This window comes from Trichoderma virens (assembly GCF_000170995.1).
Source record: "Trichoderma virens Gv29-8 chromosome Unknown TRIVIscaffold_5, whole genome shotgun sequence".
In the NCBI taxonomy this organism is placed as follows: Eukaryota; Fungi; Ascomycota; class Sordariomycetes; order Hypocreales; family Hypocreaceae; genus Trichoderma; species Trichoderma virens.
Window position 1 is genome coordinate 814,910 of NW_014013744.1, and position 19,005 is coordinate 833,914.

The window sequence follows — 19,005 nt, forward strand, 5'->3', positions numbered from 1 at the left end:
CGAGCGGACAAATTATAAACCTGGCTTCTCTCGAGGATAATGAGGCGTAGTTGAGCGCAGGTTTGGGAGAGGATTATTTTTTGATATTGCGGGAGGTGGTCAAGGATTAGAAGAATGATCTCGACAGGGAGGTTAAGCAGGGGGGAGGATAGACTCTGCTGGGCCCTGGTGCTTGTTTTGCCAAATATGAGGCGGCAGAAGGCTTGATGGATATGCATGATGGTAGTTATGCTGGTGCTGATAATAAGAAGGATGTGATGATAAGTTGTTTTCGGATGAAAAGCAGCAGTTGAAGAAGGGGGGGAAACATAGGCTTATATAGAAGTCCATTTGTGTGAAAATCATGGTTGAACGTTATATTACCTTGGGTTTAACTCAAGAGGAGAAGAAAAACGAGGAAAGGGTGATAAGGGATATTTTGTGTACTCAATCATGAAGCAGGGTTTCACCCGGGATAAACCACTGGACCTATATTGGGATAAAAGATGGGATCTCACAAAACGCAGTGTGAGAGTTTTAGGAGAATGCCATCTGGCGTTTCTGAGTTTATGAAGGCGAGACGGGAGAACCCAAAGACGTTACTTCCTGAACGTTAATCTCTTATCATACAAATAAACGAGAGACTAAATGGGTAGGACAGTACCAGGAAAGAGTTCCCGTTGCAATGATGAATCATGTTCCATGATATCAATACTTACCTAGGTAGTAGACAGAGGGCCCTTTGTTTGGGGAAGAGATGTACATTTGTCTACGTCTTATCAGTGTGACCCATCATCTTTCCTCTCCCTTCTATCCTCTTCTTCCTCCTCCTCTTCTTTAAATTTGAGCCTCGATACAACCGCCACCATGAGCGTCCCCGCCACGATCTGCGCTTCTGGCACCCTCATCGGCACCATTTGCGCCGGCGTCGCTTGTACGGTCATCAACACCGCGCCGAAGGTTCTCAGCGCCTGGGAATCAGTGGGACGATGGTTCCGCCATATCTTCGACCTTGGGGAACCAACCCAAAACCCTTGAAGAGGCCTACAGTAGGTCTACTCAAGAATGTATGCATTCCTGTTACTGTTGCCGATACAGGCCTGGCCTGCCACCCATTCCTATCCCTTTCCCCATCCTCTGCTCCCTCTCATAAAATCGTTAATATTTGTATATTCTTATCATTTAATGTAGGAGGAGAAGAAACACCCTTCATCTACCACCTATCAGTAGATACTTACTAGCTATTTTCTTAATACTTGCTACTACCGCTGCTTTCTGCTACTATCGCTAGTCTCTTCAAGTACTGCTCCTATGGGTCGAGCAATCATGGGAAATGGGAAATGGGAAGTGGGAACCGCGTAGAGGATTACGGCGCGAAAATGGGAATCAACTTTGCTATACAAATGGGATTGGAAATGGGAACGGTTATATCCAAATGAGGCGGAGCTGATCTGGGAAACAGGCTATGACATTTCCGTTACTGATACTCCAAGAGTTCACACTCGATGGGATTCGGTTTTTGCCTAAGTACCTACATGTATGTATCCGCAGATCGATTTGACACATTACTAAGGCAGCAGTAGCCGCTTTCTTAGCTCAAGCCCCCACAACTATGCGAATAATAGCGGGGAGATAGCGTGACTTCATACTTAGAGCTCTATCTCGTGAGCACGATTTGCGACGACATCATACACCTCTTACATACTTCACTGCATCTAAATCTTGCATCAGTTCTGCCCCAATTGGCCACCAGAACTACCGCTACTGGCTAGCCGGTCAAGCGATATGACCTCCCATATCCTCCTCTCACAGCTACTTCTTCTCTCATAACTGCTCTATCATGGCTATCAAGCCATCCGTTGCCGTCCTGCCCACCATCGTCTCTCCCCTCTGCAGCTCCCATTATCTCACCCACTGCGCCCGATCTACTTCTTCACCTCTATGCAAACGATTCAAACGACAATACGCCACTGTGCAAGACACCGGCGAGAAGAAATGGTCCGACTGGAAACCTTCTCCCGATGAAACCGTCCACGAATGGCCAAAGTCACCACGGCCCACGCCCTACGAAGTACTCGGCATTTCCAAGGGTGCCGTCTACGATAAGCGACGCTTCTATCATCTCGTCAAGCTGTATCATCCCGACACGCACGACCATCACCACCTCCACCATCATGCGTCCTCATCATCCGCATCCGCATCCGCATCCTCACACGTCAAAACCCTTCCCCACGCTACCCGCCTCGAACGATATCGCATGATTGTCGCCGCCAACGAACTTCTCAGCAGCTCCTCCAAGCGTCGCATGTACGACACCTACGGCCTAGGATGGTCGCATGGCGACCGCGCTGCATCCCTGCGCGACATTGACAGAACCTGGCGGCACCAAGAAGGCACCGCCGCGAACAATGCCACATGGGAAGACTGGGAACGGTGGCGGGAGGCCCAGGAGGGGAAATCGAGTGAGCCGGTGTACATGTCGCATGGCGCGTTCGCCTCCATCTTGGTGCTCATGTGTCTTGTTGGCGCCATGGCGCAGACCAATCGTGCCGAGACGAGCGGCGCGCAGTACGTTGGGTGGGCAGCCGATCACAGCGCCGAGATTGGCGGCCGGCTGCGAAGGAATGGCACGGCGGTGGCTGGTCTCAACAAGGACGAGAGAGTCGATTACTTCTTGCGAGAACGTGAAAACACCAATTTCCAGTTTGTGCCGAACAAGTACGAGTCAACCGACCATCCTAGACCGTCGTCATAGGCTGTCGGGTTTTATTGAGCTAGAGACTATGAGTCTCAGCAAAAGGAGAGGTTCATGTTCATTGACCAAATCCTGTGTACAATTATTAGATTATGATATTACGACGTCTTTCCAATCTAACCATCTCTCAACGATATACTAGCTAATCTATTTACCGATGGTCTACTAAATACTGAGGAGTAAATTAAAGGTGATGTTACATTCATCATGACGGCGTTAGTCATTATTCAGCAACTCGTACAATCGTAAGAAAAAAGAAAAGAAAAGTCCTTCAATCACGTCCACCTGAGACAAACCTGTCTCCAGGCTCGAAGAATATCGTCTCCGGCCGGGAGTAGGCCGTTCCCGCAGTCTTCACATCTGGCCTAAGAGTAAGCGGCTCGTCAGCCTGAAGCGTTACTTCGTCGTCGTATTCTGATATCAGCCTATGGTTAATGATGTTGTCTATACGTAGTCGTGGCGGTCCAGAATTGAGTCGTTCGCCGTTCTTTTGCGGTCCGGCTATAACGTTGTTAGAACAGAAAAGGAGACGGTATGGCGGGGTGGCCTCAATGAGGAAGGACTCGACTTACATATGATGAGGTCTACCAGCTTCACAATGACAGGGCCCCAACAAGTAATGGCAATAATCTGCCCATATGACCACTTGTTGGCCTCAAAGCTCTTTGCGCTGATGACCGTGACGAGGGAGACCATGTAGAGAATATTGATGACGAAGTAGGATACTTCCAAGCCTCTCCAGAAATACATGGTAATCTTCTTCCAGTGGCGCCGAAAACTGTTTTCAGGCCATCGACCGGGCGTCCAGCGACCAAACTTCAAGTGTTTCGTCCGCCTATGTTTTCGCAGCGTCCAGCTCAACTGATCAACTACAAGCGCAATGAAGGCGATGCTGTCCAGGCCCAAAAACACAATCTTATAAAGAAGTGGGTGCGGGAAAAATGTCAAGTGTAGTCCAGAGACGCCATGCGTTGCGGCGCAATACGTCCGTGGACTTGGGTTGCCACCGCATTCTTCAATGCTGTGCTGCTGCTTGAACAAATCAAAGGTAGATTTAAAGCTAATCTTTTGCGTCGACGCAATGATTGCCAATAGGTATTCGGCGCAAAAGCCTAAAAACGTATGCCAGTTGCGGATGCCTTCATTGTGAAGACACACTTGGACTAGAAACATGGGGAGAACGCCGTTGAGACTGACGTGGAAGGCAACGGCACCATTGACGATGATCTCGCCCCAGAAGGTGCCTTCTTGAGAGTTGATGACGATGGCAAGGATAGAGGCGATCTGCAATGCAAACACAAACCAGCACTGGGCTTCTTGAAACTCGACCAGGGTTGTGGCCATGGCCACGCTGGTTCGTGATAGGGTGGACGTGTCTCTCCAGACTAGCGACTGGGCACGGGTGAGGCTAAAGGGCTCCCTCTTCTTCTCAGTGCGGCGTGCCCAGATGGTAAATCCTTGGACGGCCAGATACAGCGATCCCGAAAAGCATACTTGAAGCACATATGAGATTAGGACCTGTTGCAGTAAGGTTAGTGCCACTTCAGTCTACAAGTGAGTATTCGTTTTGGATATTGGCGAGTTAATCGCTAGAATGGTGATCTTACTCCAGGCCCAAAGATATCAGGATCAATATTAGCAGGAATATCTGGGCAAAAGGTATCCATTGCTTCAAATATTTGATCAGCACTCGAGTTGTCTCTCGAGAGTGCCTTGATCGAGGGGTCGCATGGCACGCTTAACAAGTCACTTCCACATGCTGCTTGGGCGCAAGTTATAAACGAGTCGAGAGTAGGCTTATAATCGAATTCGGCGAGGCTGCCAGAGCCCATGATACTGCTGGCATTTTGCTCCGCCTCAGGAGTAATGTAGTAACTCTGAGTGTCACGAGTCCAGTGGGAAATGGAAGATAGGGCGATGCAATTATAGAATGACTCGAGAGAGCCGAAGAAGGTGTCAGTCCGGTTGCAGGCGCGAGTACAGTCCTCGACACCGTCAATCTCGCAACCGGTGCTGAAGAGCAGAATGCTCTGGTCACCATCAATGCTTGCTTGGATGAGATTCTTGAAACTGAATGCATCATCGTCCGGGTTCCCGATATTGGCCAGGTCGCGAAAGGGGAAAAAATCCAGTGTTCCCCCAATGTCGGGCTCAATGACGATTGTGAGCGGCAGAGAAGACGGAGTAGGTGCCGCTGTAATCGCGGTGGAAACAACAAAAGATGGAGATAGAGTACTAGTCACTGCCATGGCTCCTCTCAAAGACCGCGCGTCGGCCCCCAGCGACGATTGGGTACAGATGCCAAAAGCATAGACGCCCTACCGATGCCTTGAGCGACAGTCGGCCTGCTTAATACGCAGCCTCGCTAGATTTGCGCCAACAGCCAGGAGCCCGCCCAGATCTGCTTAATGGCCTGCAACGAGAGTCATCTCCCGGCCAAAGTGGTACAAGGAAGACGAAGTCGGTGAGACTGGCAGGGCGCCGTCGTTTCGGTGGTTCTTTATATCGCTACTGACAAATATTCCCTGATGGCGGATAAGAAAGTGATTTGCTGTCATCCGTCTAGTAGTGGGTCGATACGCGACCAGGTCCATTTGGGCCAATTGAGTCTCTCAAGAGAAGCAGGCATCATGTCGATGGCGAGCTTGGCGAGTTGGGCCCCAGAGACCAGCAGGTAGCCGAGTCGATATCGGACGGGTTGGCGAGATCAACACACTGGTTGCCGCTGCGAACCACGCCGCCGTCTGCACATCATCTTAGACACAATCAAGCCGGGGTTGACAAAGCAGACAGAAACAGCCTCTGCAGGGTTGCTTGAGCCCGCGGCTGACACGAAGCTGCAGTGCTGCGCCTCCCCCAGATTAAAGCACGCGGTAATCACTGTAGTGCATGACTGAGCGTGCCAATGGCAGCTAGCGGCGGAGCGGCGTGAAGCCCTTGAGGGTTTTAGTGTCGAGGATTTGCGTTGATGCAACATGAGACAGTCTTCTGGAAGTTTGGATAGTTTCTAGAAGATGCGGATCCAGGTTTGAGGACTACAGCTCAGGCACATATATTAATTAATCATGCAATGACTAATAATCAGCTGAAGCCTTGGATGTTGAGGTCAAAGGAAGGTGCGGCTGGCCTAGTGCGGGGATGGCTCTATAACTTTAATTCCAGCCATCATACCTCTACCAATTTATCATCTGTAATATTTGATGCCATCTTCCATATCCTACCTATCCAACAACTCCATCAAACTCATCAATAACGCTCCTCGGCTTGACAAACGCTCCCAGCGGAGTAAATTTTAGGTGGTCGATCCCGAAACCTACTGGGCCGCCGAGTTCAATTCCCCTTTGGTTTCCTGTCCATTTATCACTCGCGGCCAGCCCCAGCACAACTACCAGCAGCCCGTATCTATACTCTGGAGTGCCGATAGCTTCGCCATTCTGTGCATCAATCACTGTGATCAGGTCCGGGACAATGGCTAGGACGTCCTCCTGTTGCTCCTCTTTCCCATCGTCTCGGACCTTAAGAGCTGCAATGTTTTCGTTCTTGAAAGGAATCTTGATGGTGCCTCGGAATGACGAAGAGTTGACATCGTCTTGCTGTAAGCCATCGCTGTCCTGCCTTACATCAACTCCTTCGATGAAGCATTCGCCATAGACGTATCCTCCCCTCAGGGTCCTCTCAACACCCACAATCTTGCCCTTCCAGAGCACTTTACCGGCTGCTTTTCCACCGCATTCTTCAATGATGGATTCGGCTACATTGTCAACTCTGTTCTCCTTCCGGGCACGAGCAACGCCTCGTCCGATTCTCCACGCCTGAGAAATAGTGTGCTCCACCACCCATCGCTTCGTCTCTGCTCCTGTCACCGGCGAATCAGCACAGCCCGCATGTGATCCCATCTGTGTAAGAGCCGCCCGCAGAATGCGCTCAACAGCAAGGTCAGAAGTTGCCTTTGGCATAACAACAACATTACCATTGCCGTCAGACATGGCGATGGGGGACCAGATAGGAGACCGTTCGTTAAAAACAACAGGGGTCGTCTGCCATTTTGTAGGATAAGCCCGCCCCATCCAATCACCATCCACGGCTGGTAGGTTCATATTCGTGCTGGCGCCTAAGATCATCGCCTGTAGGCCATTTCCGCCTCCAATTTCGATGGAGATCATGTGAGTAGCTGGGTTAGGACAGGCTTTGAACAATTCGTGTTGAGCTTCCAGTAGTTCATCGGCGGGCAGCTTCTCGATGCCGACTGTAGGGCTGCCCACGCCTCCTCCACAGCCAATCTGGTCATCGTCGGCAAGGTCGTGAGGATTTACAACCCTCACGATTGCACCTTTACGGAGCTCTTGCTTTAGACGCACTAGATGGGAATAAGGAGATCCTCCACCGCCGGTACCAAGGATGTAGCAGCCGGTGGCAATCCAATCAGCATCCGTTTCCGATACATACCAAACACGGTTCTTGACCGTCGGTCTATATACAGAGATGTCAATATCTTTGTCAATTTGCTCTTTGAGCGTGGTTGCTGGTGGCTTTGGAAGTTTTTCGTATTGGCTCATGTCATTGCCATTTCCTTCGCCATCCGCTTCTGGTGCTGCCTGATTTTGGACTCTTCCCAGATCAAAATCACCGGCTGCCCGAACTATGAATCTCGTTTTGTGAGCGATATACTGCACACGATATAAAGTCAGCAATATTTTTTTCTTTTTATTTTACATATGGGATCTCTTACTTGAAGTGGCAGCGTTTCCTTTTCGACAATCTCCACGGATGCAGGAGATGCCCCGGCAGATATCGTCTTTGCAATCGCCTCTTTGCTAATTTCTTCCAGCAGCTGAACTGTAGTCTTAGACTCGGTGGATTTGACAGTGTCCACAACTGCACTGACTCTGGCCATAGCAGCTCCAATGGCGTTTGCAACTTGCGACCACTCTGGCTTTATCACACGACTCGCGCCCTTGAGCTCGTCAGGAGATAGGATAGCTCCACCGCCAACAAGTAGCACTGGGATATCTTCTGGAGAAGTTTTCATCTTGTCAATAGCCTTTTCAATCTTGTTCTTGAGAGCGACTCTGAAAAGGTTCAGCTGTTCATCAGTAAGTACAGTCTTTGCTAGATCTGCGTTCCCTATGTTTAAATCAGGATTTGCTTGCACCATACAGTCAGTAGCTGTGATAGTACTGCCACCGAAAATAATAGACTCTTGCTGAAGTTTGTGCCCAACACTATCCGGTCCAACAGTCAGACCGTTGTCGATTCTGACAATAGATCCTCCCCCAAGGCCGATGCTCTTGATGTCTGGACAGGAAAAGTTGACTCTGATGCCTGCAAGATCGCTGTAAGCAGCCTGCTGCCGGGGAAAACCATTCGCATGCAGCAGCCCAACATCCGTCGTTGTGCCCCCAATGTCAACGACCATGACCGCTTCAGATATCTGGCCCTGGGCAAGGAAGGCCGCGCCCCTCATGCTGTTCGTTGGACCACTTGAAAAGGTCCTGATGGGCAACTTCGCTGCCATGTCCCCCGACAAGACGGTGCCGTCATTTTGGGTGATGAAAACGGGACAATGTAAGCCAAGGCGTTTGATTGGCTCTTGAAAGGATCTGATAGTTTTCCTAGCGAAAGAAAGAATGGATGCGTTGAGAATGGCTGCGTTTTCGCGCTCCAAGAATCCTAGGTTGGCGATGTCTTTGGAACAAACAACATCGCACTCGGGTAGTTCTGCGTTGATAATAGCTGCAGCTCGCTCTTCCTGCCTTTCTATGGTGTCGATGGGGCTAAAAACTCCATTGACCACAACGTTCTTGATACCTTTTTCGCGAATAATGGCACACTGTTCTTTAATCTCGTGCTCATCAATGTCCGAGATGAGGTTTCCGTCCACCTCCAGGCCACCCTTGAGCAATGCGTAATGGCCCAGAATCATCTGTCTCATGTCATCCGGCCAATCCACGCAAGGGGGAGCATGCTTTGAATAAGGCCCACAGAGCCGGATAACCGCCACAGTAGACAGGCGTGAAGCATCTCGTTCAACAACAGCATTGACGAAGTGAGTCGTGCCAATGGTTACGCTCTCAACCTCGGATGGGCTGATGGCAGCGGATTTGAACATGGCAGTAATGGCATCGTTGATTCCAATGCTAGGATTTGTCGTCGTGGGAGCTTTATGCCATGCTAGGATGCCTTTGCCCGGAGACGATGCCTGGAGGGGATCCAGAATGACACCGTCTGTGTTGGTACCGCCGACGTCGACTCCAATGCGGAGGTGCCTAGAGATATTTGCGTAGGGCATAGTGGTGTTGTGTATTTGCGCAATAGTAGACAGACGCCTTTAGTAGCGCATCGATGGGATGATGAAAGGAGGATCAGGAGGGCTTATCTGAAGATCAAATAAGGTGGGATCTGCATTTACATACATCATCTCCACCAGGGCAATGCAGAGTTCCCGATTGCGGAGATGGGCGGGGTATAGCAATTAGTAGTAGCTAGGCATGACTGTAGGAAGAGCTATGAGAGATTTCTTACCTTGTTGATGAGCTGATTTTAGAACAGCCGATACTACATATACCAACAATGGACTTTGACATGTGCCATAAGGAGTATTAGACTAACGATTACGGCCGACAATGGGAGTACTCTAGCATATTAAGACATTGTAAGTATCAGACGCAAGTCCTTTCCCCATTCAGTTGGACTGTTTTATTTCAATATCTTACACTATCGAACTCACATGGGCAAGCTTTAAGGTATTTACTACCTACCTACGCGCGGGAGGGGGGTTTCTGGACATGGGTTCTGAAAGGGGTGCTGTAAGATTATTACGTTAGAATACTTACCGTAATAGCCGATATATTGCTACACATAATATAATATCTTTCGATTTTTATGTAATTTACTAGGCTTAAGTAAGCTTTTAGATTCGCATAACCTTACCGATTGTAAATCTTTACAATAGTATTTCAGCTGACGAAATATATAATCTATTAACTGCGCGCAGCTTTTTTAATTAAAAGAAATCTGTTAAAAGTCCTGTTAGAAGCCCTGTCAGGCTAAATTTAATGTTAAGCTATTTTACAGTACTACTTAAGTACTTATAAACCTTAATCTAACGCAATGACCTTAATCTAACGGGATAACCTTAATTAAATGCGATTACCTTAATCCAACGCGATGACCTTGATCGAACGTAATGACCTTGATTGAACGGGATAATCTTGATCGAACGGGGTAATCTTGGTCGAACGGGATGACCTTGATCGAACGGGATGACCTTGATCGAACGGGATGACCTTGATCGAACGGGATGACCTTGATCGAACGGGATGACCTTGATCGAACGGGATGACCTTGATCGAACGCGCTGACCTTAATTGCGTTGGATTAAGGTTATCCCGTTCGATTAAGATTATCCCGTTCGATTAAGATTATCCCGTTCGATTAAGGTCATCCCGTTAGATCAAAATCATCCCGTTAGATCAAGGTCATCGCGTTGGATCAAAGTCATCGCGTTAGATCAAGGTTGTTGAATAAAAGAAGTTACAAAAAGCTTAGGCTAGAAAATAATAACTTAAGGTATATTAGGCTTTAGGGAGCTAAATGCTATAGCTATAGCAGTTATAATACTATAAAATCGGAACGCTATGTTAGATTATAAACGCTGTTAGAATATAAAAGCTGTTATTAAGGTTTAATAGCTGTTACCGGGCCTAATAGCTGTTGCTGGGCCTAATAGCTGTTGCTGGGCCTGATAGCTGTTGCTGGGCCTGATAGCTGTTGCTGGGCCTGATAGCTTGCCGGGCTTAGAAGCTGTTGAATTGGAAAGCTATTGATGGCCCTGATAACTGCTGCTAGCTTTGAAAGCTTGCTAATGACCCTGACAGCTTGCTGGGCTTGATAGCTGCTTTTGAAAGAAGGCTGTTGAATTGGAAAGCTGCTGTTGGCTTTGATAGCTACTACTGATTGGATAGCTGCTGGGTTGAATAGCTGCTATTGATGAAAGGTCTTGGGTTGAAAAAGCTGTAGTTGGAAGGGAAATCTGATCTGGAAGGTGACCTGTTTGGTAAAAAAATCAGATAGCCTTTAGATAGCTGTATTTGCCTTACAATGCCCTTTTGGCTGTGAATAAGCTGTTACAGTGCGAAATTCTTGTACTAGCACTGTCCAAAACACCCACCCCTCGCGTAGGTAGATAAGTATTAGGTGGTAGCAAAACTCTTGCGATATGGTACCTGGATTTCATAGCCGCTCTCACCACGGGCAGCTTGTATAAGACGACGATCCAACGCAGAACCAAATACATGCATTGAACCAATTTGCTCTTGGGAATTACGCTGAATGTAACTTTTGCTTCAATTTGATGTTCTGCACATATGAAGAAGATGGGCAAAACATGAAGGGTTATCCATCACGAAGAGATTAAGACGAGGGTCGGGTCTATGGGGCCCAGATGGAAATACTCATATGTATTATTCCGTCTAAATAGTTCCAAGGATACTATTATCTCTATCTTTTGGCTGCAAAATATATTTCATAAATGAACTTGACAGGAATAAAATTAACAAAACTTACCTTCATCGTGTGCAGCACACCCAGCAGCTCAATTAATGCCGACTCCCCTGCCAAATCGCACAACCACCGACACAAGCCGCGCCAAAAATTAAGCTCGGCTCATTCGCATCGACGTCACCTTTAAGCCGAAAACCGTCAACACCAAAACCTCCAATATTTCTTCCTCCAGCTCTTCTCAACTCCCCCAATTGAACCTCCGCCAAACCCTCCCATCAAATCATCATCACCGTCCAAAATGCCTCCTCGGATCCGCCTCGCCATCTCCTCCTCCCCCTCCTTCACCCTCCGCCGCCTCTATTCCACCGCAGAGCCCCTCATCCGCGTCACCAACCTTCCCGCAGCGTCAAACGGCCACATCCGCATTCTCGAGCTCAACCGGCCCAAGGCCCGAAACGCAATCTCCAAGGACCTCTTGGCCTCCCTGCGCGCGGAAATCCACGACGTGCAGAACCAGTACGGGCCCGACGGCGAGGAGATTGCCCCCGCGCAGCGCTTTGGCGGAGCTGCTGGAGTGGACGAGAAGGGCCCTACGAGAGCTCTGATTATCGCCAGCGCTGTTGATACTTGCTTCTGCGCTGGTGCGGACTTGAAGGAGCGCAAGGGCTTTACCCAGGAAGAGTGCGTCTAGCTATGCGATGTGTCCAATCTGCCCAATTCGCATTCATTTCCTCTTTCCCTCCTCCACTCTCTCATTTCTCCTTCTTCATCCTCACCTCCTCCTCGTCTCACTTCATCTCCCTGTCCAATCTCACTTTGCTTCACCTTGCTAACAACCTCTCAGAACCGCAGAGTTCCTCGCCAACCTCCGCGGCGCCTTCACCGACCTCTCCAACCTCCAAATCCCCACAATCTCCGCAATCTCCTCCCTCGCCCTCGGCGGCGGCCTCGAGCTCGCCCTCTCCACCCACTTCCGCGTCCTCTCCTCCAACGCCACCGTCGGCCTCCCCGAGACCAGGCTGGGCATCATCCCCGGCGCCGGCGGCACCTTTCGCCTGCCCGCCATCGTCGGCCTCTCCCGCGCCCGCGACCTCATCCTCACCGGCCGCCGCGTCGCCGCCCCCGAGGCTTACTTCCTCGGCATCGCTGATCGCCTCGTCGAGGTCCTGCCCGAGGATGAGCGGGAAGGTTCTGATATCCTGCAGACGGCGCGCAAGTCTGCCCTCTCCGAGGCCGTCAGGCTGGCGCAGGAGATCTGCGAGGGAGGCCCCATTGCTATCCGTGCTGGCTTGCAGGCCGTCGCATGGGCTAGGGAAGAGAAGGAGAATGAAATGTACAAGAGAGTTGTCAACACCGAAGACAGAAATGAGGCCCTCAAGGCATTCGGGGATAAGCGAAAGCCTGTCTTCAAGGGACGGTAAATCTGGGAAATAGAATAGAAACAGTAAATTAAAAGCGAAACAAAATAATGAAGCAAGCAAAATAAAATCAAAACAAAGTAAACAATAATGCAGATACTATTTTGCGAGAGTTGCAGATGTGCCAATTCCCTCTATGTCTTGCTCTCTATTATACATAATCCTCAGGACTGCTAATGTCACGATTTCGACATCCGTAATCATATCATCATAATGCTAGCTCAATCACAATGCCTGGCACGGAGCTCATGCTCTCTGAGTCTTGTCCGGTAGTTTTCTCGAAGTTTTTCCCTGTAGTTGTTGGTATTCCGGACGCCATTTCTTCTCCTTGAGCCGCTTCCTCTCTCTGACCTGTGCCGTGAACGTGGCCTCCTCACATTAGCAGCTGCCGTGTCAACGACTCCATGAAAAGGGTCCTCTTCCATCACAGTTCTCCAAGGTTGATGTGTATTCACCATGAAAGAATTTTTCTAAGATTTTCCTTCTGGCTCTTGGGGTACTGCATCCACCGTTGGAGTGACTTCTGGGTCGCTCTCTGGCCTTGCGTCATTGATTTCAACGTCTCCATCCTTGTCCGCGGCCACTGAAGGCACCACGACAGTCTCATTAGCTGGCTCTTTCTCCTCCATTTCTTTGTTTTCCTCCCCATCCTGGTTTTCTTGTTCTTCTTGCTTTTTGTCTTCATCTTCCTGAGCGGGAGGTTCTCTCTTGGGAACGCTGACGTATTGGTCCTTGTCTTCATCGCGGACATAGCAGAGGAAGTACGGCTCCCCACTGGTGCTCAGAGTCCGTAGCACCTCCGCCGTGTCTTTATTCTCCCTCACGTCTGCGTCATTATACCACCTCCAAACATTGGCCTCAAAATCGTGAATCCAAACCCAATAGTGACCAGACGTCAGGTGGCCGCGATGGCAGATAACAGCATGGAGCCGGTACGAGATTTGCTTCTGGCTGCTCAAGCTTTCCTCCAGTGTCTCTTGCCGCTGCTTCAATTCTTTTTCCATCATTTCCAACACCGCGGAGTGTGTTTTCTGAATATCTTCTAGCTTATTGTTTGATCTCTCAGATTTAGCTTCTGTTTTAGGATTTGCTGCCGTGATAATCCAAAAGTCATCTTCCACAGGTCCGTCAAAATCCCAATTCTCAGAGGGTTCCTCTAGTCTCGTGGGTTCATCAGGACCGTCCGAGGGCTGGATGGTTGACTCTTTGGTTGCCCTGTCTTGGCCCTCATATGTTTGGAGGAATGTCATGTAACTAGGGTTGGCCTCAATTTTTGCCACTTGTGATTTCAAATCATGAATTCGTTCTGCCGTTATCCAGTCCTTCACCCTTTGCCTAAAGATAGGCGAATCGTGAGGGGCATCCATGAATCGGTCCAGGTACAGCGTTTCAGGAATGACGACTGGGTTGCCATTCTTGCTGCCCATCGACTGTGAGCGCTGAATTAAAACATGTAGGACAGGTGGAAGTGTCTTGATAGCCGTGTATCGCGAAAGCTTGCTGTCTTCTAGGATTTGTTGGTCAAAGTTTCTTCCAAGGGCGTCGTACAACGAACAAGGACCCTCGGCAGCTGGAAATGCCGTAATAGATCTATCAAAGCTAATTTCATGCTGATACTCCTGTTCGTCAAATTTCTTGGTATAATTGACCGTTGTTACGAAGAAAGTCTCCATAATCTTTTCCAGCTGAATGCCAGTTGTGCCATCAATCGAAGTTGGGCGAATCGCCGCCTGCAGGCGATTGATAATGCTGCCCATAACCTCCTCAACATCTTGTTGGTCCGTTCCTGAAGACCTCTTTTGGTGTTCAAGAGCATTTAAAACCTTTTGGTCGACTGTTTCAGGCTTCTCCACATCAACCATATCGACATCATGGTTATCTTGCTCTGTGCTAACAGCAGCCACTCTAATTTCGTCCGAATTCCCAAGGACAGCAGGTTTCTTGTCGTCCACTATAGCCTCGGCCATCATAGTGTCGTCTCCTGGGTCTCCCACAACAGTCAGGGTAGACTGAATGTGGCCAACTCCGTCCTCTATTACCGTCTCTACTTTCTCATATGAGTGGTCGGACAGCGTATCGTCTTGGCCAACTAGGGTTCGGGTGCTAGAGCTGCTTTGTGTTTCAAGTGGATCGGATATAGCCTGAACCGAGACACTAACCATGTTCACATCATCATGGCTGTTCGTAGGGGGCGCAGGTGATGGGCGAGCAGGCAATGGTGGGGGATTCGGGGCCGTGGGCGTTTCAGAAGGCTGCTTTGGGCCAGAGAGTAGCGTATGTGTTGACAATAAAACGGCGTTTGCGAGTCTCTGGGAGGGCCGAGTGGCAGTTCTGTCAGAAGTTCGAAGATTTTCAAACAGAGTGGCCATTTCTTCCGCAACTATACAATGATGTTAGTCACCTCAATGATAAGGCTTGAGTTGAAGGGAATATTTCTGGGAATTCGGCACCACATACATGCTTGCGCAACGACGGCCTCTCCCCGATCCATGTGCATTTTATTTCCACCAAGGCGGCGTTCCTGAATGCTCTCGTCATTCAGATCTAGCCTCAAACTGTCATAGTTGAATACAATGTCTCGAATAGGCTTCACAGTAAATAAATATTGAAGTAGACTGTTCAAGTAGCAAGTATTGCCAATGTTGTGCAGTCCCACGGGAAGGTCCAGATTGGTCGCTCTGGGCTCGTTGGAATTACCAACATCGAGATCAGGGTTACTGAATCCTTGATCAAAGCGAAGCTCCATCACAGCTTGCTTAATCGACGGCGAAGCTGTACGCTCCGCAATGGAATCCAAAGCGTCCAGATATAAATTTTTGGCTTCGTCCGACGTGGCCTGGGCTAGCTAAAATTTGATGTAGTTAGTAAATGCATCAAGTATTTCTCATGAGTTTGGAAGAATGTCATTTCCCTCTCCTAGTTTGAAGTGCGTATACCCATCAACTCACCTTTGCTTTCGTCGCATTAACGGCGTCTGCCTCTTCGCCAAGGTTTAAACCGATGATCGTCATGGATGTCTGTAGCGACATTTTGGGGTCGGCCTCTAATAGAAGGTTCGTCTGATAAGAGTCATCATTGGAAGCGCCAGCAATGATTAGAAGCATATTTCTAGCAGTGCTTGCATCAGCTGGGTCTCGCGTTACTTTTTCTCTGAATGCATTGGCCAAGGCCGCTGCACTATAAGTATTTGGCGGACTCAGCCCAAAGTACTGCAGTGCTTGAGCGACAAGCCCGTCATCGTCACTGCCGCCGTGCCTTTGAAGCTGGCTCTCGAAGACAGACGATTGCGTAATGGCATAGTCGGATAGCAAATCATCGTTGGCGTCATTAGCAATGGCCATTAAGTTGTCGACCAGATCTCTTCTCCTAGAAGGGACGAGTTCCCACTGCCGCTTGTATGCATTCACAATAATCTCCTTAGATTGAGTCGGCAGAACTCCCAGCAGTTTATATCGGTCCATATTTACTAGCGCATCTGTACTAGCATGAGGGACTTCAGTACAACCCAGATGATTATGCAGAGCAGTAACACAGAATGTCGGGCGTTCTGCGGTGCTCCCAGATTTGAATATGAGATTCTGGACTTCAGAACGAACATCCTCGAGGTATGCACGATAGGTGTTAATTTCCGTACTCCCAGAGGGACCTTCTGCAGATGGGGGAGCTGTTGGAGTAAATGATCCTTCGTCGATGCCATCCTGAATATCAATCTGCTCTTTGAATTCGAGGTCTCGAAATATGGAAAAGCAGCGTGGGCCAAACAGAACAGAAAATCGCTTATTTCTCTTGGATATACTCCTAGCCGCATCAGAAGTCGTTTCCAAGAGATTTTTGAGGTATGTGTTGAGATTAGATGGCGCCTGATGAGCCCAGTCATCAGTTGCGCTTTCATATCGCACAGGTTCATCTTTCCGCGCAGCTTCTAGCTGCTCAAGAATAGTCTGGTGGTCCAGCAGGAGATTAACCCACCATGGGGGCATTCGTGGCTCCGAAACTTCGAGTGTAATCTGAAGGGTACATGGCGGCGCTGAGCAGACAAAATATTCGCGAGCCAACAGTGGATAGTACTTTGAGCGATCCTCTGAGATGCTGGCTTCCTCATCTGAGCAGACCCAAGCCAGGTGATGCCAAGGAAACTGGGTGTCTCCGATGGGCCACTGACTATGGCTGTGATGGCATAAGGAATCCGACTGCCCAGCTTCCCATTCGACGCGAAACAAGAAGTGGAAATGGCACTCTAGGCAAATAGCGGACAGTACCTTGGACGACGAAGTTGAGAAAGACTGGTTGCCATTAATGACGAGCTGGTGAGGGTGTTCCCAGTTGTAGTGACTATCCAGGTCGGTACGTCGAGCTCGTTCGAAGAGGTCGCACGCGGTGAAGTTGTTGTTGATTAACTCGTAAATCCACCGGCTAGGGTGGCATCCTATACAAGACAATTAGTTTGACGCCTTGGACCAGCACATACAAAGGGCTAGCAGCATACCAAGCACTTCCCGCCCAACAAGAGCGGACTTCATCGGCGTGAGATTGTGTGGAACAAACTCGGATTGCGTCCCTGGCAATGCGGCATAGATGCTGGGCTCAGGGTCTTGCGACCGCAAATCGTATCTGGCACCCATGGTGTATGATGTGTCGGAGGCTGATGGGCGCGAAGAGATGATTGCTCGGGTATCGCCAGAATCCAAATGGAGGGGTAGCAGTGCAGCGAGCTGTCACCCGAGATGCCAAACGCGAGAGTGGCCCGATCCCGCTCTATAATATTGATCGATGACGCTATTGATGCAGGAATCTATGCAAAGAGAGAGGAGATGAGCTGCAGATCCGGAGTCGCTTCAGATCTGCCCTGTGGGATTATCGAGCTGGGGAAGGCTGGGACAGGGCATCGAGGATTCGACAGGCGGCTGCAGCTGGTTTTGAAGCAGGTCAGCCGCGGGGATCGCAAAAAGGGCCGTTCCGGGCGATGACAAACCTCAGGACAAGGACGAGACAAAGATGAGAGGGCAAACAAGCGTGTGTAATTGCTTGCGTACGCAGTGGCGACCCGCGTTCGTGGCCCGAGTGCGTGATTGAAATGCCTAGGGGAAAGTCACCGGGCTGACGCAGCCTCGTTTGCTCAAAGCCGTTGCTTCTGCCTCTGGCCGGAGTAGCTCCCCCGCGGAGAGGTTTAGGTTAGCAGTGACGACAGTTTGTAGCTTATTTGCTTATCTCAGTTAGGAATGCCCTGACGTTTTGACGCTTTGACGGGAGACGGATGCTGAGTCAGCACCTTGTGAGGCGTCACTGCAGGAACACGGCCAGTAATACGTTTGTTGCACCAGGCGACGGAATATTACTAAAGAAGAGGACCATTTACTCAGTATCTGCCTGAGTGCAAGTTGATTAACCATTATTTGAGCTATTTGGAAGAGAGATGTAGCTACCTATAGTAACATGAATTCTATGTTAAGATATACACTTACTAGAACCGAGGGCTTCGGGTTAAGGTTGCGGGGGCCTGTTTATGGGTTGAATAAGAGCTGAACCTTAATTGAACTCTCAGACGTCAGAAATGGTATAATAGAGAGAGTAGTAGCAGTATAAAGCATCTTTACTGAGATGTCGAAAGGTAGGTGCCAATTTGGAGTGTTGGCTAGATATCCTCCTTGAATCAAAACACAAGCTCAAGGTGGAAACATGAACTCGCTATTTCAAAATTCGAGTTAGCCATCCTTCAAATATGCGTTCAACTCTTCACTCACTTAATCAGATGCGATGGTTTATAACATGTCGAATATTTTGACTTCTGTTGGTGGACCCATGCCGTTCCCTGCTGGTACGATATCACGGGGCAATACAAACCAGCAACCGATGCCCTGAATTGCTTCATCTTAATAGCGCTTATATTCTCGTAATCGTATATACAACGTTTATTCTTCAGTAAATGAAATTGCTATATAGAAATATGGCTGATTTATTACCAAATGTGTTCATCGGTCCCTCCACTTGCACCAGCTGTCAACTCTGCCATCAACCTCAATCTATTGTCTTGCCCACAGGATTTGATGCAAGGTGCATACAATCTATCCCCTCGAAAATCACAGCTCCCAAAATACCAAATTTCTGCCTGACAGGCCCTAGCTCAACTCACCGCTTCCACCCTTCAATTGCACTTTTCACAACCAGCTGCCCATCTCTCAACCTCTTCCTCTCTTCTACTCCAACCCTTTTCCAACATTGCAAAACCGCCTACTCACTCCATTCGAGAGATCAAAAGCTTTCCTACTCAGCCTGTTCCTATCTTCTCGGCTCTTTTCTCCTCACTTACTTTCTACCTACTTGCGACGACCAGAGATTACGTTCTTCTTCTCG

The 19,005-nt window shown here is 49.1% G+C and overlaps 6 protein-coding genes across 6 annotated transcripts; 3 read left to right on the forward strand and 3 right to left on the reverse strand.

Annotated features, from left to right (window-relative positions):
• Positions 1 to 727: 727 nt before the first annotated feature.
• TRIVIDRAFT_186195 (uncharacterized protein) lies at positions 728 to 1,447 on the forward strand (the record flags this gene model as incomplete). The annotated part of the gene is made up of 2 exons (XM_014102222.1): positions 728 to 1,125; positions 1,218 to 1,447. The coding sequence occupies one exon, from the start codon at positions 847 to 849 to the stop codon at positions 1,015 to 1,017; it is 171 nt and encodes a 56-aa protein (XP_013957697.1).
• Positions 1,448 to 1,693: 246 nt separating this feature from the next.
• Positions 1,694 to 2,734, forward strand: TRIVIDRAFT_208818 (uncharacterized protein; the record flags this gene model as incomplete). Its single annotated transcript, XM_014102223.1, has 1 exon — positions 1,694 to 2,734. The coding sequence occupies one exon, from the start codon at positions 1,820 to 1,822 to the stop codon at positions 2,732 to 2,734; it is 915 nt and encodes a 304-aa protein (XP_013957698.1).
• A 271-nt stretch (positions 2,735 to 3,005) lies between these two features.
• On the reverse strand, positions 3,006 to 4,983 carry TRIVIDRAFT_64085 (uncharacterized protein; the record flags this gene model as incomplete). The annotated part of the gene is made up of 3 exons (XM_014102224.1): positions 3,006 to 3,235; positions 3,307 to 4,252; positions 4,342 to 4,983. 3 exons carry the CDS (start codon positions 4,981 to 4,983, stop codon positions 3,006 to 3,008), a joined length of 1,818 nt encoding a protein of 605 aa, XP_013957699.1.
• An 878-nt stretch (positions 4,984 to 5,861) lies between these two features.
• On the reverse strand, positions 5,862 to 9,060 carry TRIVIDRAFT_208819 (uncharacterized protein; the record flags this gene model as incomplete). The annotated part of the gene is made up of 3 exons (XM_014102225.1): positions 5,862 to 7,401; positions 7,464 to 7,858; positions 7,892 to 9,060. The coding sequence occupies 3 exons, from the start codon at positions 9,021 to 9,023 to the stop codon at positions 5,956 to 5,958; spliced, it is 2,973 nt and encodes a 990-aa protein (XP_013957700.1).
• A 2,474-nt stretch (positions 9,061 to 11,534) lies between these two features.
• TRIVIDRAFT_178934 (uncharacterized protein) lies at positions 11,535 to 12,771 on the forward strand (the record flags this gene model as incomplete). Its single annotated transcript, XM_014102226.1, has 2 exons — positions 11,535 to 11,917; positions 12,081 to 12,771. 2 exons carry the CDS (start codon positions 11,535 to 11,537, stop codon positions 12,655 to 12,657), a joined length of 960 nt encoding a protein of 319 aa, XP_013957701.1.
• Positions 12,772 to 13,124: 353 nt separating this feature from the next.
• Positions 13,125 to 17,276, reverse strand: TRIVIDRAFT_220743 (uncharacterized protein; the record flags this gene model as incomplete). The annotated part of the gene is made up of 4 exons (XM_014102227.1): positions 13,125 to 15,034; positions 15,112 to 15,499; positions 15,603 to 17,080; positions 17,141 to 17,276. 4 exons carry the CDS (start codon positions 17,274 to 17,276, stop codon positions 13,125 to 13,127), a joined length of 3,912 nt encoding a protein of 1,303 aa, XP_013957702.1.
• Positions 17,277 to 19,005: the final 1,729 nt, after the last annotated feature.